General features: G+C 35.1%; 2 protein-coding genes across 2 annotated transcripts; one reads left to right on the forward strand and one right to left on the reverse strand.

Moving 5' to 3' along the window:
• The first annotated feature begins 9,240 nt into the window (after positions 1-9,240).
• Positions 9,241-10,649, forward strand: LOC111881990 (uncharacterized). Its single transcript, XM_023878359.2, has 3 exons — positions 9,241-9,295; positions 9,384-9,824; positions 9,901-10,649. The coding sequence occupies exons 1-3, from the start codon at positions 9,241-9,243 to the stop codon at positions 10,647-10,649; spliced, it is 1,245 nt and encodes a 414-aa protein (XP_023734127.2).
• Positions 10,650-11,781: 1,132 nt separating this feature from the next.
• Positions 11,782-12,957, reverse strand: LOC111881993 (uncharacterized). Its single transcript, XM_023878363.2, has 4 exons — positions 12,767-12,957; positions 12,450-12,580; positions 12,230-12,354; positions 11,782-12,118 (listed from the first exon to the last, which is right to left on the reverse strand). Exons 1-4 carry the CDS (start codon positions 12,816-12,818, stop codon positions 11,968-11,970), a joined length of 459 nt encoding a protein of 152 aa, XP_023734131.1. The 5' UTR covers positions 12,819-12,957; the 3' UTR covers positions 11,782-11,967.
• Between the last annotated feature and the right edge of the window lie 10,105 nt (positions 12,958-23,062).

A 23,062-nucleotide genomic window follows, 5' to 3' on the forward strand; every position in this document is an offset into this window, starting at 1 on the left:
ACCTCCCTACCAGGCACATACAAGTAGCACACATACAACAAGTATAAACTTATCACATAAACCATTCCTTGGGCACCCGCCGTCTACCATTGGACCTCGTCCCGAATATCATACTAGCATACTGTGCCTAGGGCTAACCCCCGGGTCTTCTACTCATAACTACATGGGCCGGCATTGTGGCCTTAGACCCATTCACACAAAGGGAAACTCACCTACACTGGTTGAACTTGCTGATGATCCCACTAGCCGCTGCCCGACAACTCTCTGAACTCCGGCTCCACCCGCTCCCCGAGCTACCAATAACAATGCAACACTGAGTCTAACTGACCCCCGAAAGACTACCAAGCCAACTCTGGTCTAAGTCAAAGTCCTGGTCAAAGTCAACCTTCCAGGTCAACCCTACTCGCCGAGTCCACTTACTGACTCGCCTAGTTCTTATGCTCAAAGTCCTTCCAATCGCTACTTGACTCGCCGAGTCAGCCCCTGACTCGCCGAGTCTACTGATTCCCGAATCCTATCCTGTCTAACTCACTGAGTCCTTGCTCGACTCGCTGACTCGAGTCTTAACTCGAAGGGTTTGAGTTTCCGCGACCTGGCTCGCCGAGTCTAAGAACAGACTCGCCGAGTACAAGGCAATCTTCATCCAACTCGTCGAGTTGTTCTTCCAACTCGCCGAGTTCATGCCTAACTTCATCCGACTCGACGAGCTGTTCATCCCACTCGTCGAGTTCCTCCTCATCTTCAAGCTACTCGCCGAGTCCACCCAAAGGACTCACCGAGTCCACCCAAAGGACTCGCCGAGTCCATCCGGTCCTTCATACATGCAGAGGACTTTTGAGTCATGCAGGGACTCAAATCTGTAGATCTACCCTTCCCAAGCCTATTCCTCACTTAAAGTTGCAAACTTTACGTGTAGAGAAGGAGATCTAAGCAAAATACACCATAAACTAGGTTTTAAGGCAAGGAGGCTCCATAATCAACTCGAGGGCTGCTACTTTATGCTTCTCAAGACCATAATATGCTTAGATCTGAAGTAGCAACTTCAGATCTAGCTTCTAACTCAAAATAATAACATTATGGCTAAAAAGCCCCAACAACCACACATAGATCTAGATGCAAACAGGGTCCAGGAACTAGTTTATTACCTCCAAATGCTCAGAATGAACTCACAATCCCAGATCTATAGTCCCTTCTTGCTCCTCCAAGTTCCTTCTTCCTTCTCCAAGCTTTAATGCACCTTCCAAGGCAACAAATGGCTCAATCAAAGGATATGACGGCTAGGGTTTGGTATCCTGGGCTCAAGAGGCAGTAAGGAACCCTAGGAAGAAGATTAAGACGTTTATATAGGCTCCAAGTCCCGAATTTAGGGTTTTCCATGCACAGACTAGACTCGCCGACTCACCTTGGCCGACTCACCGAGTCGGTCACTTACTCCTCGACCCGGATCCCGCTCGGACTCGCCGAGTCGCCCCTTAAAATTAAGGTTTTCTTTCCTTTCTTGGCCTTCAAAACTTTGGGTGTTACAGAGAGACGACGCTCATTTACGACACACAATTACGACGCGTGTTTACGACACGCAATGCGTATCAAGAAAGGTCCTGTCATAAAGGAAGACGACACACATTTGCGTGTCACAGAAACTACTAACCTGCCCTGAATGGAGGAAGTAGTTTTCTCCAGCCAGCTTTGTTGGTGTGGACTGATAAAAGTTATAGCATGTAGCAAACTGCAAATAATACATATCAAAATTATTAGCAACTAAAAAAGCAACAAAAATAACAGACCTCTTCAGCCAGATTCAAGAACTTTCATTGATGTCTCCCGCATGTCTCTGTTTTAATAACTCATTAGTTTATTTTATATATACAGCTACAGTTGTAATTTTATCTAGAATTAAAATTACCAACTCACTTATAAGGCTTCACAGTTGCAGCTTTGTTTCGTTGTATCCACACTTGAAGAATAGTTGTTGCACCTCTATACATCTGTAAATTAATATATATATATATATATATATATATATATATATATGTTAGAATTTAGATGATAATACCAAAATCTGGATGTGGACTTAGACTTACTGTTGATCCATAGTCACCATCTCCCACTTTGCTGTCCTACTCATTTAAATTGTCCTTGAGATGAATAATCGTTGACACTGCTTCTATAGCCACCTCCTGTGCACAACCTTGCTCATTCAGCTACTCTTGTCAACTCAATACCTGACATGACATGCATTTCTATGGGAATTAAAATATAACATACCAAGAAAATAAAAATCAGCAGTTTTGGTTGTCGATAAGAATCAGATCAGAAGCACACAAAATTTATAATTTGAATTGGACCAAGATAATTTTATAATCTATAGTTATTATAATTTTTTTTAAAATGGAACCCCCCTAGTCCCTTATAAGATCCGTCCCTGTTAACAGGTAAAGACAAAAATAGAAACAGGCACTAAAGAATCCATTTTAATGGAAAATGCATCTTTTTTATTGCTAGAGTGCTTAAAATTTTCAAGTCTCAGTTGAATTGCAATATTCTTTTGTAACCCATCAGTCCATCCCAACATTTCAAGTTTCAATACAATTAACATAGCTAAACATCACCACAAGTTATTAATAAAAAAGGCACTAAATAATCCAGTAAAAGGAGATACCTTGGTACATGGCTATTCAAGTAAGCAAATCCTACAACAACAAGGGTAAATTAGTCATTTAATATTTTGTGCATTAAGTCAAAAAGAATATACACTCACATATTAAGTCAAAAAGAATATACACTCAACACAACACTTTTTTTTTAATAATCTTCCGTGTAATTCTCCAGCTCTTCTGTTAACCACTCATCTAAATTTTCTTCAAGATGTCTAGTGAGTGAGATTTAAGGACAAATTTACCCTTCTGTATGGAATTAGTGCATGAAAGGATGTTGTGTGTTTATGAATGTGTATAAAAGAGGGGATATAAAGACTAAAGAAACACAAAAAAATAGTCCACTAGTTTAGGAAAAAAGAATATTCAACCTGAACATAAACATCAAAAACATGTCTTCCAAGACTCTAGTAAGATTGTTTATCTCTGAAAGCTATCTCTGCAAAATGCAGAGTCATAGTATACTTTCCATTTGCTAAGCAACGACCATAGTAAGTGAGAGACAGGAGAGTGTGGCGAGCCTTCGTATAAAGTTCATAGCCATTCATAGTGAGTAAAAATGCATTCGTTTTGATATAATTTGCAACATTGTCATTAGCAGACCACATGCTTCCTGTGTTACCGGTGATCCATGTAGGAAAACTGTTGTCTAGGAGTTACCAGTCAGATACTTAGTCAAGTCATTTCACTAAATCAAAGATACTCGTAGAATACTACTGCAAACATATATGATTCAGAAATAAAGAGAAATAATAGTTTTAAATAAAATCAATAATCATACAGGGAAAAAGTAAATGCATATCTTTCTTACATTCTTTCAAGATTCAGTTTACTTAGATCTGGTATACCACCATTCAAACTGAGATCTCATTGTAAGTATATGAAAATAGATATAGAGAATACTTCAGGAAAGTTAAATAGAAACCAAAGAAGCTTATCATGTGGAAATATATAAGATAACGTTAACGGATATGGACTAAAGAGGGAGGACTTACAGATGTCTTAAATTGAACATTTGTGATATATAACCCAGAATACTCCCAGTTATAATCAGCTTCTCAACGTCCTGTAACATCCACCAAAGTTTATGAAGGTACCAGTTTTGAAATTAAAGTCTTGTTAATAGATTTCTACACCCTATTACTTACAACTTATTCATGCTTGTCAACCTATTCATATTTGGAAAACGAAATCCCTCTCCACTTAAATCAAAATTTTGTCTGCACATAGATTAGATAAAGACATGTTGATTAGTACTTACTGCAGGAATAGAAATTAAGAACTGAAGATCTTATGGAGGGAGTATATGTTTAACTTATAGTTTTGTTAAATTTCTCAACAAGAAAGACTTTCAGGTATTGGTCCTTCTAGACCACTAGAAGTAGCAAAAGATAATTAGCAAGACATATGGAAACGGGGACCAACATATACTATATAAACCATAACACTACACCAAACACACAATAAAATAATATGACAAGAAGCAAGAACAAGAACAAAACATAACAGGGTATATTTCGTTTAAGCATTTTAACAAACACTTTGTGTGCATATATACAAATAGAGCGTAAACTCCAAAAACAATATAAGCTGCAATGAAGAAGTGAATAATGAAAGAGGTAATGATGCACACTTAAGTGTATATGAGTTTGCAAATTACATATTGGAATAGAATCTGAATTCAAATGAAGCTAAAGAAAATAGTTCACATTATTGCTATATTATGGAGGACTAATTAAACAAGTAATTTTGCAGAAGAGGGATGAATTAATACCACAAACTTCCGACTTTGAACATAAGATGTCATTATCATCGACAGAGACAGACGAAGGAGGAGTGGTGCACAGATGAGGAAGAAAGATGTAGGGTTTTCATTTAGGGAGGAAGAACACAATCCAGGCGAACAGTCGCCTTTGTGAAGCAGATGAGATAGAAATTGCATGTTCGACTTTTTCATGCTTCTGGTAAGGGCGCGTGGAGAAAACGCCATACAAAACTCCAACGATGGATTGCCTGTTGCTTTGATCGACATCAAAAAACGGGAAGGAACAGGTCGCGGCGATCGGAGTCCAAGGGATTGAAGAAAGCAACGCTCGATGTAGGAAGGGGAGGAAGAGCGGCGATAATTTTTTTTGGGGAAAAGAACACACCTAGGGCAAAATAGCGGAAACAAGGAAGGCTGGTTTCTAAAGACGAGTCGCGCTTATCGGAGGAAAAGAGAGCGGAGTTTGTCGGCAAGGCGACGTGAGGTCGCGGAACAGATCGATTGTAAAGAGCACTGAGTGAGTGAGTTTTTCTAATGTTCTTGAACAAGATGTTTGATGATACTGAAGACGAAGATGAGGGACCTAGGGCTTTTTCTTGCTAAGTAGAAGAGGCGGGGGGGATTAATTTTTAGGATTCAATAGGCGGGGGTAATTTTCGTCGATTTCAATTCCCGCCTAAAACGCGTGTTTCACTTAAAAATTATAAAGCGGCACCTTTACATGACACATATTTTATGAAAGGCGCCCTCCGTATTTCTTTTTTTTTTCTTTTCTGACACTAATTTTAGGGCGCACACAAATGCGTGCCCTCTATCCTTCAAATTTTGCAAAACTGACATTATCTTTTAGGGAACTTACAAATGCGTGTCGTCTATCAGCGAGTGTCATTGTTTACGCGTCATTAAATGGCTGTTTTCTTGTAGTGAGCCTTCAGAGCATGGTAGAGCGGCGGGAAAGCCGCAAAATTTTTCCAACAGCAGCCAGTTAGTAGTAGAGTTTTGTAAGTCTGCGGGGGTAGCCGTAGCATTCACTAGCAGTAGAGTGTTGTAAGTCTGCGGGGGTAGCCGTAGCATTCACTAGCAGTAGAGTGTTGTAAGTCTGCGGGGGTAGCCATAGCCTTCACTAGCAGTCAGATAGTAGTAGAGTGTTGTAAGTCTGCGGGGGTAGCCGTAACATTCACTAGCAGCAAGATAGTATTAGAGAGTTGTAAGTCTGCGGGTGTAACTGTAGCATTTACCAGGTTGGTAGGCAGCATGAGCGCGTTGTTTGGACGCGGGGAAAGCAGTAATACCCACCAATTCGGGTGCAACATTGAGAATATGGGAATCCACAGGTTAGATTTCGGATTTCCCAAATGGTTCAGTTCTGGTTAAGTCGGCGATTTGTCAGTGGATCGTCACCACAGTTATGAGATCAGGGAAGCAGTGGACCGCTTGGGTTCGTGTATGTTAAGGGCTACCGTTAGTCTGGGAGCCACCATTTTTTAGTCTTGGATTTGATGATGTCGGGATTCGACGTATGGACCCGGTCGGTTGGATCGGGAGGTTGTTAGAGTCACAGTGTCAGGATGACTAGTAGAAACTAGTTCTAGAGAAAGATTTCGTTCAGATGTCATGGGAGCGACTATGTAAGGAGTCCTTGGGCTCCACAGTTGAGTTGGAACTTGATGTTGCAGATAACCGACGAATGATTGGAGACCACGAGGGTCTTGAGATGTTGTGGGAAGCAGCCATATAGCCAGTTTAGTGTTTCAGCCAATTTAGTGCTTCATCCAGTTCAGTGTTGCAGTCAGTTCAGTGTTTCAACCAGTTCAGTGCTTCAGCCAGTTCAGTGTTTCAGCCAGTTCGGTGCTTCAGTCACTTCGGTGTTTCAGGTAGTTCAGTGTTTCAGGCAATTCAGTATTGCTGGCAGTTCAGTGTTTCGGATAGTTTCAGTGTGATGGCCAGTATTAGTATTTGTGTTGGAATGCAAGTGCTGACGGTATAGTTGGTCGATTTGAAATGGCAAGTCCCTCTCAGCAGGATCAGTTGAGTCTTTTGCCAAGTATAAGTGATCTGCAAGGATAATTAGGCAGGTAGCCTTTCTTTCTGGATGGAAGGCTCGAGTTATTGGAAGTTGAGTAGTCAGATGAGAGATAAGCAGGCTGGTTCCAACAGCATCGATTCAGTATGAGTGGCAGAGTGGGTAGAACAGTTATAGATAGTCGAGGTATCTTCAGAAGTCGCTGAAAGCGACTAGGAGATTACGATGGGGTGTAGTAACCAGTAGGAGTCCGGTAACCCAAATATGAGACATCAGTAGGGACTAGGGTGGTCTTGGTTCATCCGGAAGGCGGATAAGGGACAGTAGAAATTTTCAGTCAGTGGCAGTAATGGAAAGCAGACTATGGTAGAATTCGACTAGTTGATTGATGGGTACTCAACACTAAGTTATAGTAGCGGGAAGTGTCCAGTGGATACTAGCGGTAATGACCCGTACTAGGAATAGCAGGAGTAGTGGATTCGATGAAGGATGGGTCCTTCACAGTGTCAGAGAAGTAGTTGGTTATGGAGCTTTGCCTTGGAAAGGCCGGAAATCGTGTAAGGAAAAGAAAGGGGTGAACCCTTAGGGTGTTTAGCATAAGTACTCGAGGAGTATTAGAAGGTTTTTTAGTCGAGTAAGTGGTGTTCCTAGAATGTTCAGGGTCAGGGTTGACCCGAGATTATTATCCACAAAGATTAATGTTAGTCAGAATGGCCAGGCGAAAGGCCAGCAAAGGTGGTCAGCGGATGATAGGCCAACCAAGCAGAGTGCTGACAGCAGTTTGCAGGGCGATTGGCCGTAGAGAAACTTCGAGGAAGAAGTTTAGTTTAAGTGGGGGAGAGTTGTAACACCCCAAAATCAGGAAGTCCAAGAAAGGAAAGAAAACCCTAAGTCAAAGGGTCAATTCGTCGAGTCCAAGGAGAAACTCGACAAGTCCGAGCGGGATCCAGATCGAGGAGTAAGTGACCAACTCGGCGAGTCGGAGAATGGACTCTGCGAGTCTGGTCTGAATGAGAAAAACCCTAATCTAGGGGTTTGCACCCTATTCAAGGAACATCACACCCTTTCCCCAGCCTCTTTACTCCTCTCTGAGATCTAGAAGCCCTAGAATCGTGAGTGAGAGCCTTTGGAATCAAATTGGGGCATTGTTAAGTGTTTTGTGAAGAAATCTTGAAGGTCAAGAAGCTTGGACCAAGGAGGTTCGTGGAGATTCAGATTCCTTTTCAGTAGGAGGACGTTTTGGAGGTAATGAATCGTTATCCTTGGATTTCCCCTTTCTAGATCCATCTTTCATGGAGTTTTAGGGTTTCTTTGAGAGTATGTGATGAGAATTTGGTGCACAAGTTAGATTTGGATTTGAAACTCCAGATCTGAGCTCTATTTGGATCATAGGTGTAGAAAACCCTGTTAGTTGCTATGCAAAAGCCATCCCCCATGAGTTAAGTTCCTTTCTAGCTTGGTTTTTGGCATTAGGGGACAAGAAGCACGTAAAGGTAGCAAATTTATGTTGCTAATGGACTATAGAAACCCAAATCTTTGGTTTAGAGCAAAGGAGTAGCTCTGTGACTCAAGATTATGAGGAAGCACGTATGGACTCGGCGAGTCTGGGAGATGAATCGGCGAGTCAGGCTAGATATCAGTCTTAGAGTCGCGTAGGAACTTGGCGAGTCACATGGGTGGACTCGGCGAGTTGGATGAAGTTAGGCAGCAACTCGATGAGTTGGAAGAACAACTCGGCGAGTCTGTTGAAGATTGCCTTGGACTCGACGAGTTTGTTCTTGGACTCGGCGAGTCAAGTCGCGAAACCCCAAACCCTTCGAGTTAAGACTCGGATCAGTGAGTTGAGTGGGGAGTCAGTGAGTTGGGCAGGTCAGGACTCGGAAATCAGTAGACTCGGCGAGCCAGGGGCTGACTCGGCGAGTCGAGTCGCGAATGAAAGGATTTTGAGCTAATAAACTCGGCGAGTCAGTAGGCAGACTCGGCGAGTAGGGTTGCCCTGGAAGGTTGACTTCGACCAGAGTTGACATAGTTGACTTTTGGAGATCAGTTAAGCTAAGTGATATATCTTTTGATATTGGTAGCTCGGGGAGCTAGTGGAGTAGCGGTTCAGGGAATTGTCGGTCAGCATCCCGATGCAATAGATAGTATGTTTGATTCCTTCATGGCTCAGACCGGATTTATGTGTTATGTGTTCCGGGCTACGGCCCGATGCAGTATGCAATATATGTGTGTTCATGCTAGTTGATATGTTTATGTTATGTTATGTTCAGTTAATTCCGGACTTCGGTTCGATGCAGTTAGTCCGGACTTCGCTCTGATGCAGGGGACAAGGTCCCAGTCAGTTTCCGGAGTTCGGTCCGATGCAGGGGGCAAGGCCCCAGTTAGTCCGGACTCGGTCCGATGCAGGAGACAAGGTCCCAGTTAGTTTCCGGACCTCGGTCTGATGCAGTGGGAAAGGCCCAATATGTGCTTTATATGTTATTGTATGGTATGTGGTAGTTTGGGGGAGCTCACTAAGCTTCGTGCTTACGGTTTCAGTCTTTGGTTTCAGGTACTCGGTTTTCAAAGGAGGAGCTCGAAGAGATTGCAGTGCACACACCATAGTCAGCTAGCCTAGGAATGTTTACTCTGATAATAAGATTATGTTTTGGATTAATACTCAGAAATTATGTTATGACGTATGATGCGGTTTTTATAAATATGGTTTTAGTAATGTTTTAAAAGAAATTTTTATTCATGAATTTTTGGGACGTTACATTAGAATACTATGGAAATTACTAGTTGAGTCTCCAACATTGATGACATACACAGAAAACTACAAACGACTACAATCAATGTTGATAAAGTATCCACGTAAGTTTGTTTATTAACTATATTTCTAAATCATAACCTTCATATTATTGTTTATGTACTTATTTTGTTTATTTATTTTACTTCACAGGTGTTATGAGATACATAGATGATACATGGTTAAACAAGTACAAGGAAATGTTTGTGTCTGTTTTGGTTGATAAACATCTCAATTTTGGAAACAACACGACCAATAGAGCGGAGAGTCAACATTCCAAGTTAAAGAAAATTTTAAACTCTTCAAACTCTAATCTTAATAAATTCGTGCAACGGATTAATCAAGTCGTGCAATCACAACTTACTTTGATCTACGAAAGCTTTGAAAATAGCTTGACTGTTCGCTACAATCACCTCAACTTATCGTGTTTCCAATTGCTGCGGGGCCATGTTTCAAACGAAGCTTTAGACATAATATTAGGAGAGGTTCAAAGGTTGGGTGATTTAATGTTAGACTCCTCAAATTGTGGTTGCAAACTACGTAACAGTTGTGGGTTACCATGTGCTTGCATGCTTTCTTTCTACTCGATTTTAGGTTAGTATGTCCAACTACCAACATACAAATAGATTTTTAAATATTAGATAAATAATTATTTTATATTTCAATACAGGTGAAAGTATACCCTTGGATTCAATAGATATCTTTTGGAGGAAGCTTGATATTTCAGATACGACATCTATAGTTGACGACGATATTAATTGCGATGATGTAGTGGATAAATATAAAGAAAACTTCAACAAACAATCAAAAGCCGAGAAAATGTTTTATAGGAGAAAGCTAGAAGAGATATATGATCCGCATAAAACTGATGTTGGAGAACCAACGGTTCAAAAAAACACACGTGGACGACCAAGTGTGAAGAAACAACAGAAAAATAAAGTCAATCCTCCAAATCATGCTCCTCGTAGATGCAGCTTCTCAACCACATCGGAGTTTAATGGCATGGATTTAAATAAAGAACCCGAAAGACATAGCTTTTCGTGTGGGATTGACTTAAATGATGAACCCCAACAGCATAGCTTTTCGTGTGGGATTGACTTAAATGATGAACCCCAAAGGCATTATCCATTCCAAATGAATGGCATTCCAGATATATTTCATGATTACATCGACGATATACATGATGTAGAAGGTGATGGAAATTGTGGGTTTCGAGCGGTAGCTGTTTGTTTGGGGTATAATGAAGATCAGTGGCTTTATATTCGAAAACAATTGCTTGAAGAATTAGAGAGTCAATATTACGCATACCATAGAGTTTTTACTTACGGGTTCAATGAGGTATACCGGTCATTATGTTGGTTTCAGTCACCTGCACCTTCCCGACGACATTGGTTGCATATGCCTTTGACTGTTACTTGATTGCCAACAAGTTTGGTGTAATCGTTCATTGTTTAAGCTACGAACAATCTACGACATGCTTCCCTCTTTGGAGAGGTCCCGAAGAGTTTCAACCCCATCGAGCCATTACGTTGGTACTTGTAAACGATATTCATTATATGTCGGTGTTTTTGAAAAGAAATTACCCAATGCCTCCTACCACAACATATTGGAATGTCCATAGAAGTCTGTCTGCATCTACATGGCAAACTATGTATTGACCGCGTTTTGATTTATACAATCAACATAGGTCTCGTACTTCTGAAACACATTGGATACATATTAAAGACTAAATTCCAATGTATTTAAACCTTTTTTTTATTATCTTTTGCATCAAATATTATTTTATATTTGAAATTTTTTATTATTTGTTGTGTTAAAATATTATTTTATTATTGTTGTGTCGTGTTTTACTTTTTTTTAAAAAAATTGAATAAATATATTTACATATATTTTATAAAAATAGTATTTAATAAATTAAATAAATAATATTACATCGACAATAATATATTTTGTAGTAAGCTTATACAAATGAGTTGTATATATTTTGTAAGCTTAATAAAAATGAGAGTGCTAAAATTGAAATAAAAATAATATCTTAAAAAAACTATTAATAATAATTATGTAATCATAATTTAATTAGTAATGATTAGTAAAGAAAAGTAAAATGATTAGTAAAAACAATGATTAAAAAATGATTACAGAGTAGAAATAAGAGAGTAGAAATAAGTGATAAAGGGGTAGGAATAAATGAAACCTTTTGAATATTAATGTTGGTTAATCTATGTATTTTAAAATTATTTTAATTAGAATTTAGAAGGTTAAAATAATAAAATATTCAAATACAAAAGATCCTAATGGTTCATGCATTTGCATTTTAATAGTTCTTCTACCAAAAAGCAAATTTAGACTGCTTCCATTATATTCCATTCCTGTTTTCATCCTCACTTAACTTTTATATACAGAATTCCCCAACACATGGTTTGAACCGTTGGTTTTTATGATATGTAGCTATCTGCTACAGTAAGAAAAATGTAAAGTACGTACATACTACATACACACAATAACATATTCGAGCATGAAACCACCATAGATAGGCTTGAATACATTCGTATAAATTAACGTTACATATATATTAACACAAAAGCATCTGACAATACGTTACAGTTACTACAATACATTAAACATTTTTAAAAGTTATAACTTATGAACTCATAAACCAAAACGACACCAAATTTTCACACATCACACATATGACATTATATAGTATATGTTTTTCGTTACAAAAAAAAGTTAAAACTCAAGTTCTAATGCCGTTGGTGGCAGCATGGTGGTCGGAGGCGTTGATGTGCTTTTGAGCAACATGGAATTGTGAAGCATATCTGACCACAGGTGTTTCCGATGCAATAACAGGTGGTTCATTTAAAAACGCCCATCTACTATTAATCCACCTGCATGTATATATATATGATCATACATATATTAATAACAATTTGTATTTAATTTAAAAAAATGGATTATTCAGAATATAACAAAACCTGGAAATATAAAGAATAAATTACCAGCCATGGCTCTTGAAAAGTTTTTCCTCGTCTTCTTCTTCTTCTTCTGAAGTTTCTATAACGGAATATTCTTTTGTGATCGGAAGGGAATTTGATCTACCATATATTTTTTCCAACTCATTTTTCTGTTAGAAAACAATATTAATTAGTTGATAAAGTATCTTAAAAAGTGTTATAATATAATTAACATTTATCTCTCACCAATATCATATATATTCACCTTATAATTTTCCATCGAAAACGTCTGACAAGATGTAAGAACACCTGCATGTACTTGTTCGTCGTTCTTCTTTGATCTCCAATAATTTGCGATTTCTTCGTTGGTCATCGACAAGTTCCTCTTCAGATTTACTGAAATAGGTCAGAAGTGAGATTAAAGAACATGCGTAAATCATCATGCATATATATATGCGTACTAAAAGAAGTCAGAAGTGATCTCCATAGTTAAAATTCGACAAATTAACATGTATGATTTTGATGCATGAAATTCCACGATCGAGTTACTGCTAAAACAATAAAAGAAAAGAAAAAACTTACTGGATTTAGGGTCACGAACTCGTGAATCCCAACCTGCCATTAATGAACCCATTTAATTAATTTCTTCTCTCAAAACTATTTCGAATTATTCTTGTGTTTTCACAAGTGCAATTAAGTAGTTGCGGTGTAACTTTAATTATATGTATGCATATACATATATACTATGTGTTTTAAGGATATGGTTGAAATGTTGAAAACGATCATGACGGCGGATGTTAGTGGGTATGATATATATCTTTTTTTTATATTCTGGTATTATCTTCAGGAATACAAAATATTTAATAAAATTTATATATAGTGTAACTCGAATATATAATAATATCCGAATTGACATGATCGATTATGTATTTAATTAGAAATAGTAACTTTCATGGCACAAAATATCTAGAGTAAATTACATGAATGGTTCCTATGGTTTGGGGTAATTTACGTGTTTGGTTCTTAACTAATTTTTTTAACTCGGAAAGTCCCTACTGTTTGTTTTTGTTATGCGTTTGGTCTCTACTATTTGTTTTTGTTACGCACTTGGTCCCTATCTTACCTAAAAAAACTATTATTTAAATAAAGAAAAATGGTGGAATATGTAAGGTAAGATGAGAGGAATAGAGTTCGGGGTGTGCTTATTTAAATAAATTAAAAAATCAATGGCAAAATAGTCTTTTTAGGTAAGACATGGACCAAACGCGTAACAAAAACAAACTGTAAGTTAGGGACTAAACGTACAAATTACCCTAAACCACAGTTACCATTCGTATAATTTACTCAAATATCTATTGCACTGATCCAACTTCATAACATGGTTTATTACAAGGGATCAGGTGGATGAGCGAGTCAGTCAAGTGGTCACCTAAGCTTACAGAATATAATATAAATTACAATCGATTTTTAATGGTATATAAATATTTTATAATATCTTTTATGAAAAGATGATTATTGAATATTCTATAGTTGACTACTATGTTTGATATTGATAGGCATCATCGAATTCTATGGGCTCACCCAGTTTCGCTCTGAAAGATAGATCCCTCTTTCTTAACTTTATGTCAATTGTAAGAGTAATTTTTGTTTTATGCGTCTTTTGTTTGAATATCCAATCTAATATGTTTAATATGTCGATTGATTTCAGTATCATCGATTTATTTTATATAATAAGATTTATATAGAGATTATATCTTAGTTTTAATGCAAAATTGAATGTGCGGACTATATATTTGTATAAATCTAGATTGATCCCAATATAACAAAAAAACAAAGGTCAAAGGAGTTCTAATGTAATCTCTAATCTCTAAATATTATTAGTAAAAAAACCTTATGACATCATCTAAAACAATTTGGGTTGTTGATTGTGTTTTATTTATAGTTTTTACACCCTTAAATCAATTTGCTTACGTCACCTTGATCAAACAATAAGTCAACTCGTTTGTTTTGAAGCCCCACGCGATGATTTTGAAGTTTTCAAAATCAGATTCCGTTACCAATATTAATTTTCATTCGTTATATTAGGAAATTAAATGTAGGAATTGAATGAAAATGATACTTGAATTCTTTTCAAACTTACAACTACAAAATTGTTTCCTTATTAATGTAAACATTAAATTTAGACTTTATTTTCATTCAAAATTGATTTCCAAATATACTATATGTTGAAATCTCGGAAACTATTAATTTCAAATTTCAAAAGTTTCGGATATTATTATGAACCAATATACTTTCAAGCATGATATCTTATATTTTAAGTTTAAATGAGATTTCAATTGATTACCTGCTAATTTTCATCATATTGGCTTGTATATATATTTCAAACTTTTTTAATAATCGATTTATACAAACATTCTGTCATAATTCCTCTGCAGAAAACAAAAGCAAAAAAACTTCAACCATCCCATCAGTCTGATTAGTCGAATAATGTATGTACTTCTTCCTTAAATCCTTTTAATCTGTAAGTTTGATATTGTTTTCGAATTTATATGTTTTAACTCATTTGTATGGTTCTTTGTTGAGTACTTATAATTTGGATGTATAATGTTGTTTTTGATTTTTTTTGTTTTTTTTGATGTTGTGTTTGTTTCTTGGTTTCATCTTTTTAATTGGTAACTATGATCCTATTTTCGAAAACAGTAAACTCAATGTTAAAATTAGATGTTATATATAATGAAATTATGATGTTAATGTGTGTGTATATCTTTGTAAAAAATCAATAGACAAGGTAAGAGAGGACATGGCATAATATAACAGATGCGTTGTACAAAACACATGAACGCCCTCATTAGAAAGTTTTCTTATGTCTCAGGTAGTAACAGAATAAGAATAAGAAATATACCTTCTCAACAATTGATGTGAGCTTTAAAGGTAAATATAAGCATGTTGTGAAAGATGAAAATAGGCTCCCGTATTCTTTGTTCAAAAAGAATCGGTACCATATATGGGCAGGTAAGAATGCACGGTATAATAGAAGTGTGTACTCAACTAGAGTCAGCATTTGACCTTGAAATACCAAAAACGCCCCTCAGAACCTTTTGAAAAAAAAAAATCAGGTATACTCAAGGACCAAAAATCTAATCTACTATAAACTTAAGTAAAAAAAAAGAAAAAAGAAAAATATAAATTTTGTTGTTATGCTTTACTTTTTTTTCAGTTTTGGTCCAAAGGCAAAATGGTCATTTAAAAAAAAACTAACATCTAACTTGTTAACTAAGGCAATCATAAAAGTTTTATGAAACAGTGAAACAAGGTCCAAAAACTGCAACCTGATTCTTTCAGGGACCAAAACCGAAATAATCAACTAAACACAGGACCAAATATGTAAATTACTAAAAATAAATGAAAAAACTTTTGTTTGTACTGATTCCCCCCCCCCCCCCCCCCCAAAAAAAAAAAGAATAAATAAATAAATAAATAAAATTTAAGGTCATGGTGGTGGATTGGGCTTCATCACTTCTGCCTCTAATTTGGTCTTTGCTTTGTAGTAAGGAATGTTCTTTACTACCACTGTATCATTTCTTGCACGTTTAGGATCCATTCATATAATCCCTGTTGTATTTCAAACTCAATAACAAAACGATAATTAATTAATTTCTCATTGAAGTTAATAAATTATAAATTTATCTCACTTCCTGCTCATCCAAGTTTTCTCATTGCTACAACATCACGAAGTTGATCATATCGCATATTTTTCTAAATAAGTAAATAATTAAATAATTAATACTAACATTTATAATCAAGATTATTCATGAATTCAAAGTTCATAGTCAAATACAACATTAATGAGAATCAAAAAATCAAATACAATTAATAAAAATTAAGAACATCATATTAAAGAAAGAACATGGACGATGAACTTGCGGCTGCAAAGGGTGATGTTATTCGAATGTGATGCTGCAAAGGATATGAAGAAAACATAATATACAAACAGTAGCACATGATTTATACATAACTTTCAACAATGATTATGGAAATGATATCAAATTTTGAATTCTTTGATTTTTTTAAATTGAGCAACGATATCCCGTAATCTTGTAGATAAGTTTCATATAATAGATATATACGAAATGTGATAATTATGAATGTGATTTTAATTAGGAATGAACGAAATTTACTTTCAAAAACTATGTTAAGGTTTAAATGTGTTGAATACATTCCTTTTATAAATGATATTAACATGAAATCAATTAGTCAAACTTTCAAATTTAGTCAATATTAATTTAATTTATTTTAATTTTAGGATGACATCATCAAAATGATCCAAGAGTTGAAATTAATCAAGAAAACACAATGAATGGTCTTGATTGTTGAAGATGATGTCATAAGGTTTCTCTTTTATTATATATAAAGATTTCAAGATTAATTGTCTTAAATACAAAACTTTGTTCACTGATTTCGGACCAAAAAGAGTTTCCCATGACTGAGATATGACCTTTCAAGGACATTGACAGATTAGGGAAAAATGTCAAAATAAAAGCTTTGGCTTTTTAAATAAAAAAACACATACGCATATTGCTAGTAACTAAATATGTTAAAAACAAAATAGAAATTACAGTGCACTTTGTATCCACTGAACACAGTTATAACAACTCAAAAGAAATTTAGAAATTGCAATTCAAAACATTATAGATTAAAGACCAAAGTACATTGCTATTAACTAAATCTATTAAAAACCAAGAATTATGGACAAATATGTCAAATTAATAGCAGCGTAATATTAATAATTAAAAACGATGAAGGGTAAATGGTAGTTTTTAATCATCAACTACCATGCAATCTAAACAATCTCAGGAAAATTTAATTACGTAAGACACATATACATACATACAATTAATCAAAAGTCACTATGCTTTTATCATGGGCATTTTATCAAACATGTAGAGTGCAACATCAAATGCAAGGTTAAAAAGACAAAATAAAATATTGAAAAACTAATACTAACATTTATAATCAAGATTATTCCTGAATTCAAAGATCACAGTCAAATACAACACTAATGAGAATCAAAAAATCAAATACAATTAATAAAAATTAAGAACATCATATTAAAGAAGGAACCTGGATGATGAACGTGATGCTACAAAGGGTGATGTTGTTCGAATGTGATGCTGCAAAGGTTCTGAAGAAAACATAATATACGAACAGTAGCACATGATTTATACATAACTTTCAACAATGATTATGGAAAAGATATCAAATTTTGTGACAACTCGAAATTTTCATTCGGTCAAACCCTAAAAGTCAATCACTCCATATTATAAGTCAAGTTCACTTTTACTTGTTTTTGGGAAAAATAAAGTTCATTTGATTATTTTAATATTCTTTTTTTAAACGAACGAGTGAAAGAAAGTGTCGTCTCGGGTTTTGAATTTTAAAAACCGCAAACACCTCGTGTCTTAGAAGTTCCCGGCCAAACTATTTTGTTTGGGTCGAAAAATCATCCCAAAAATCCATAAACTCATGCTTATCCATGAGTTTACTCCCCAAGTCTAGCCATTATGTGTTTACTCCCCAAATACCCAAAAGAGTAAACTCCAAAATATCCTTTCAAGTATCATCCTAGATTTTGCCCTAGATCTTCAAATTAGTAAGTGTTCTAACCATTTCAAGTTGGTTTAATACTTAATCTAGTGTTTGTACATCCTTTAATCCATCCATTTTTGTGTTTTGATTAGTTTTTCCAAAACACCAAGAACACCAAGAACACACACTAGTGTTCTTGGACTATAAGTTCATTTCAAGCTTCCACAATGTAAGTACTTCTATCCTAGATTCATTTAAAGCTAGCTATACATGTTTATACTAAGGAAAAGTCCCAAGAACACCAAGAACAAGGTGTTCACAGTTTTGGGAGGCTCCCAAAATCGTAAACACCAAATATAGTGCCTTAGGGTGCCTAGATGCTTCACAATGCCTTAGGGACTTGTCTAGATTCATCCTTGATGAGTTTATCACACAAAAAGCACCAAAATCATACATTTTTATGTGTTTACGGTTTGGGGATCTCCCAAAACTGTAAACACCCCAAATGATGTGTAAAAGTCCCATAAATGTCCCACGGTTGTTCCTTATGTCTAAATCTAACCTAGACTATTGCCATGTTTGAGCTAAGGACTTGAAAACCACCAAATACCAAAATTATGAGTTTAAGGTAGTAAACTCATGAGTTTAAGGTAGTAAACTCATGGAGAAATGGTCCTTAGACCGTAAACTCCATTTAGGAGTGTTTTGATGCCACACAACACTTCCTAAGGCTAAATCATGAAGTAGGAATGCTTGGAATAGCTTAGAAAACTTCAAAACAACAAATGGTCAAAAGGTTAGGAGTTTACGACCGTAAAACTCAAGAGTTTATGACCGTAAACTCAAGGGGTGTTGGTCCTTAGGGAGTAAACTCATTTTAAGAGTGTTCCTTGAACCCCAATCATACTAGCCTTTCCCTACAACACTTAGATGCACTCCTTAGCACTTAAAACACTTATACAAAGTGTTTGTCATGTCCTAGAGTGTCTTGACTTATTTATTAGTTGTTTAAAGACTAATTTTTTATATACATATGTCCTCATATGTAATTAGGATCTGTGTGTGTGTCTAAGTCTTCACTTGACACCAAGCACTTATCCGACACTTCCTTCCGATCCAATCGCAACAGGTGAGTTCATACCCCTTAATCAATGTTTTAAATGTTTTTAAATATTTTATGGGGGGGGGGGGGTACAAGTAGAATCATGTTAGTTATTATATCAATCATATGTGATTAATAAACAGCATTCAAATGATTGGTTACTCATTAGCCGTTTTACCAAACAGTTTTCTTCAAATGTTTTTCATAAACACTTTATATGTTTAAAACTCCTTATTAAACTGTACATTTTACTCTATATGTTTCATTTCAAACTCATTTACAATTGTGTTTCAAACAAATGTTCCTTTATACTTAAACTATTTTATCAAACCCATGCCTTCAAACCGTTTTATAGATTGACATCAACTCGATCTTTTCTTAGATAATAATTATGTTCAAAGGTTTTACAAAACTTATTTTATGCTTTTATATTATCAATTGCATGCCTATATATGTATCGATATATAAGAAATGTTTAAAAGACTTAGGAAGACTATCTACCTTATTTCCTTTTCGCGCTTGAGATGTGGTCTGGTGGGACATCAGGTATCCGTCCGAAGGTTGTTTAAATATTAATTATATATCATATGTACATATATAGTCATAAAGGTCCTTCCAGTTCATCCAATGCCCTTGGGTAGCAAGGGTATACATCCATGTTCATACGTAGCAGTTACATTACTAGTAAGCTACCATATGGGTAGTTTAGGAAGATACTAGAACTATTACTAGAGCACAATATCATACAATGAGTCAGTTCATTCATGAGTCAATACCTGCTAGATAGAGAGAGAACAAACATTACAGCTAGTACACACAGTACATTACTATACATGCTAGATAGAGAGAGAACACACGTTATAGCTAGTGCATATAGTACATTACTATACTATTACATAGATACATCTACATGAGTACATCTACATAGATACATCTATATGAGTACATCTTCATGAGTATATTTACATGATTACACTTACATGAGTACGTTTACATATACGATGATAGGACAGACATCACTAGGTGCTATAGCATGGAACAAGTTCAGGATCTAACTATACCGATGAATCACAACGCAATTGTGATAGTTATATTGGGTATACATAATCATAGTAATGTGGATGTGTCACGGCATGCATATATGCATGGGCGTGTAAAGGTCTCAAAATCCCTTTGACAAGGGAGCGTCTAGCCTGGGATCTAGCCATCACATTATACCTTATCCCTCAAATAAGGCAATAGGAGTACAGAAGTAGTTATTTATTACAAATACTACAGTACTTAGAAGAATTACCCTAGACTTAAGGTAATTGGTACAGTTGTAGTTCGACACTACACCATAGTACTATTTCATTTTCCCATTACATTCACTTCGTGAACATTCACACGACGCACGGTAATGTAGAAACTATATTTTTGGTTAATGATAGTCAGACTTGGGAAAATACACACTCTTACAAGAGACACACACACAGACACTAGATGCCTTGGTAGAAGGCTACATTTAGAACAGTTAAGTCTTGGTAGAAGACTCCTTTTTATAATAGTAGAAATCATAAGGATTTCTAGGGTTTTTCAAATGTTTATAGTTGTTTTACAAACATTTTCATACTTACAATTCATATACATTTTTAATACTTACAGTTCATATACATTTTCAATACTTACAATTCATATACATACAAATACTTACATACAAATTAAGATACTAAAATACTTATGATCTCACCAACTTTAAAGCTGATACTCTCTTTCAAAATAACTTGTATCCTCAAGTCAACCATAGACAGGTACCGATGCAAGGTTTAGAGAAGATAGAGCTCGATCAAGACTCGTCTTTCATTTTGTTTATACTTTAGTGTCTATTATAATTTGACAGAACATTTGTATTAAAATTATATTATTAATGCAATGGATGATGTTGTTGCTTGTTTACTACTTTTAATTGTTGTGATACTGTACATGACGTCCTCCGCCCCAGAACGTTTCCGCCGTTCTTGGTTTTGGGGTGTGACAAATTTCGAATTCTTTGATTTTTTAAATTGAACAACGATATCTCATAATCTTGTAGATACGTTTTATATAATAGATATGGATTGAAAGAATATATACGACAAGTGATAATTATGAACGTGATTTTAATTAGGAAGGACCGAAATTTACTTTCAATAATTATGATGAGGTTTAAATGTGTTGAATACATTCCTTTTATAAATGATATTAACATTAAATCAATTAGTCCAACTTTCAAATTTAGTCAATATTAATTTAATTTAATTTAATTTTATGGTGACATCATCAAAATGATCCAAGGGTTGAAATTAATCAAGAAAACACAGTGAATGATCTTGATTGTTGAAGATGATGCCTTAAGGTTTCTCTTTTAATATATATAAAGATGGAAAAATTAGAAAGTTAAGAGAATAGAGTTAAGGAGATTTGAATAGGGTGAAGAGTGAATAAGGATGATGATATTGAATATGGTGAAGAGTGAATAAGGATGATGATATTTATAGTTGAAGATTGAGGGTTTAAATTTTGAAATTTTGAAGAAAAAAAAAACACTTATATTTTTGAAATTATGTATTTTTCGAAAAGAGGGTAATTTTTTAAAAAGATGTTTAAGTAATACAAAGGTTCAAAGAAAAAAAAAACACTCTCTCTCATCGGTTTATCCTAGCCGATTTGCCAAGGCTTAGGCCTGGTGTTTATTGAGTTCACCGAACAAAAAGAATGTCACATCCACTAGCCTTAGAGCCATAATGATGACATATTTTTTAGAACCTGGACTTTTTATGTTTAGATATTATCATGTCATAAAAACTCAAAGATTCCAAAGCGATTATAGATTAAAGATATTATTGTTTAAAGGGAACGTATTTTTTCTTTTATCAAAAATTCAAATATTTCAAGTGTCAATACAAGCCAATCTTCAACGAACATATTTTGTCTTTGCTTCCGACACTGCACTGTGTAGTGCAGTTTTTGCTGATGGCAAACCCACGTGTGGATATTATTGCCGGTGGTGACCGTACCCTGTTTCTTCTTTTGCCGAGGGCATATTGTTGCCATTTTCTCTCTTTATTTTTGCCGTTTGATAATAATAAATGAAGAGAATGAAGCCCTGCGTTACAAGCTTTTATTTTTATGCATTAGAAAAGAGTGGTAGACAAAAATATCATCACACTCTAGTTATAGATAAATTGTGGTAAAAATGATAAAAATAAATTGTGGTAAAAATGATAAAAATTTATGTGAGGCCTATATGATATATTCTTTTCATAAACAAAATCATCACCAAACCATGTAGCCTAAAAAGAGGTCGACATTTATGTTTTGTGCTAGAGGGGAAGGTTATTGGAAGACCGAAGAGAGAGTTAATCCGAGTGCACATTAAAAATATTTTATTGATAAGTTTCCATTGTCGGTAATACTCTATTTATATTTTAACGTTTGATCAAGATGAGAGGAGGATTTAAACTGAAATTATAAGATGTTTTTATTTATAAAAATGAACACCTTTAATAATAAAAAATAAATATATCATAAGATATAAAATGAAGATGTATTACACTATAAACATGATTTTAATTCGTTTCTCTAGAGGGTTTTCTTACAAAAAAATATGGTTCTTTATAAATTATACATCACATAACAATTTATTGGAATTAAAAGTGGGAAGCTCAGTGAGTTGGGCCACAATCGGTCAGTAGAGATCTATAGGGGTGTGTATGGGGCGGTTTGGTTTGGTTTTTGATCAAAACCGAACCATAACCATTATGATTGGTTAATGCATTTTGGTAACCATTGGGTATGATTAATATTGGTTATGGTTAATGGTTTTTGTCGGTTAACAGTTTTGGTTAATGGTTAATATTGGTTAACCATAATGTTCAAAATAATATAAATGACGAAAGTATAGTGACATAAAAAATGAAAAGAGAATACAAAAAGTCATTGACACCAATGTTTGTTACCTAGCTTATAGTAATATAATAAAATGTATATCTTTGATACTGAGAGTAAGATAACACATAGTCACATTCAAAATCAAAAACATTTAATAAAAAGTATAAAACATTAAAAAAAATTGACATTAATAACTTCATATATCGCTAATTGATATTAACATTAAAATAAAGCCAAACATTCACACACGTTCAATGCGATTAAATCAAAAACTATAAAAT

The sequence above is a fragment of the Lactuca sativa genome, chromosome 5, assembly GCF_002870075.4.
Source record: "Lactuca sativa cultivar Salinas chromosome 5, Lsat_Salinas_v11, whole genome shotgun sequence".
Taxonomy (NCBI): domain Eukaryota; kingdom Viridiplantae; phylum Streptophyta; class Magnoliopsida; order Asterales; family Asteraceae; genus Lactuca; species Lactuca sativa.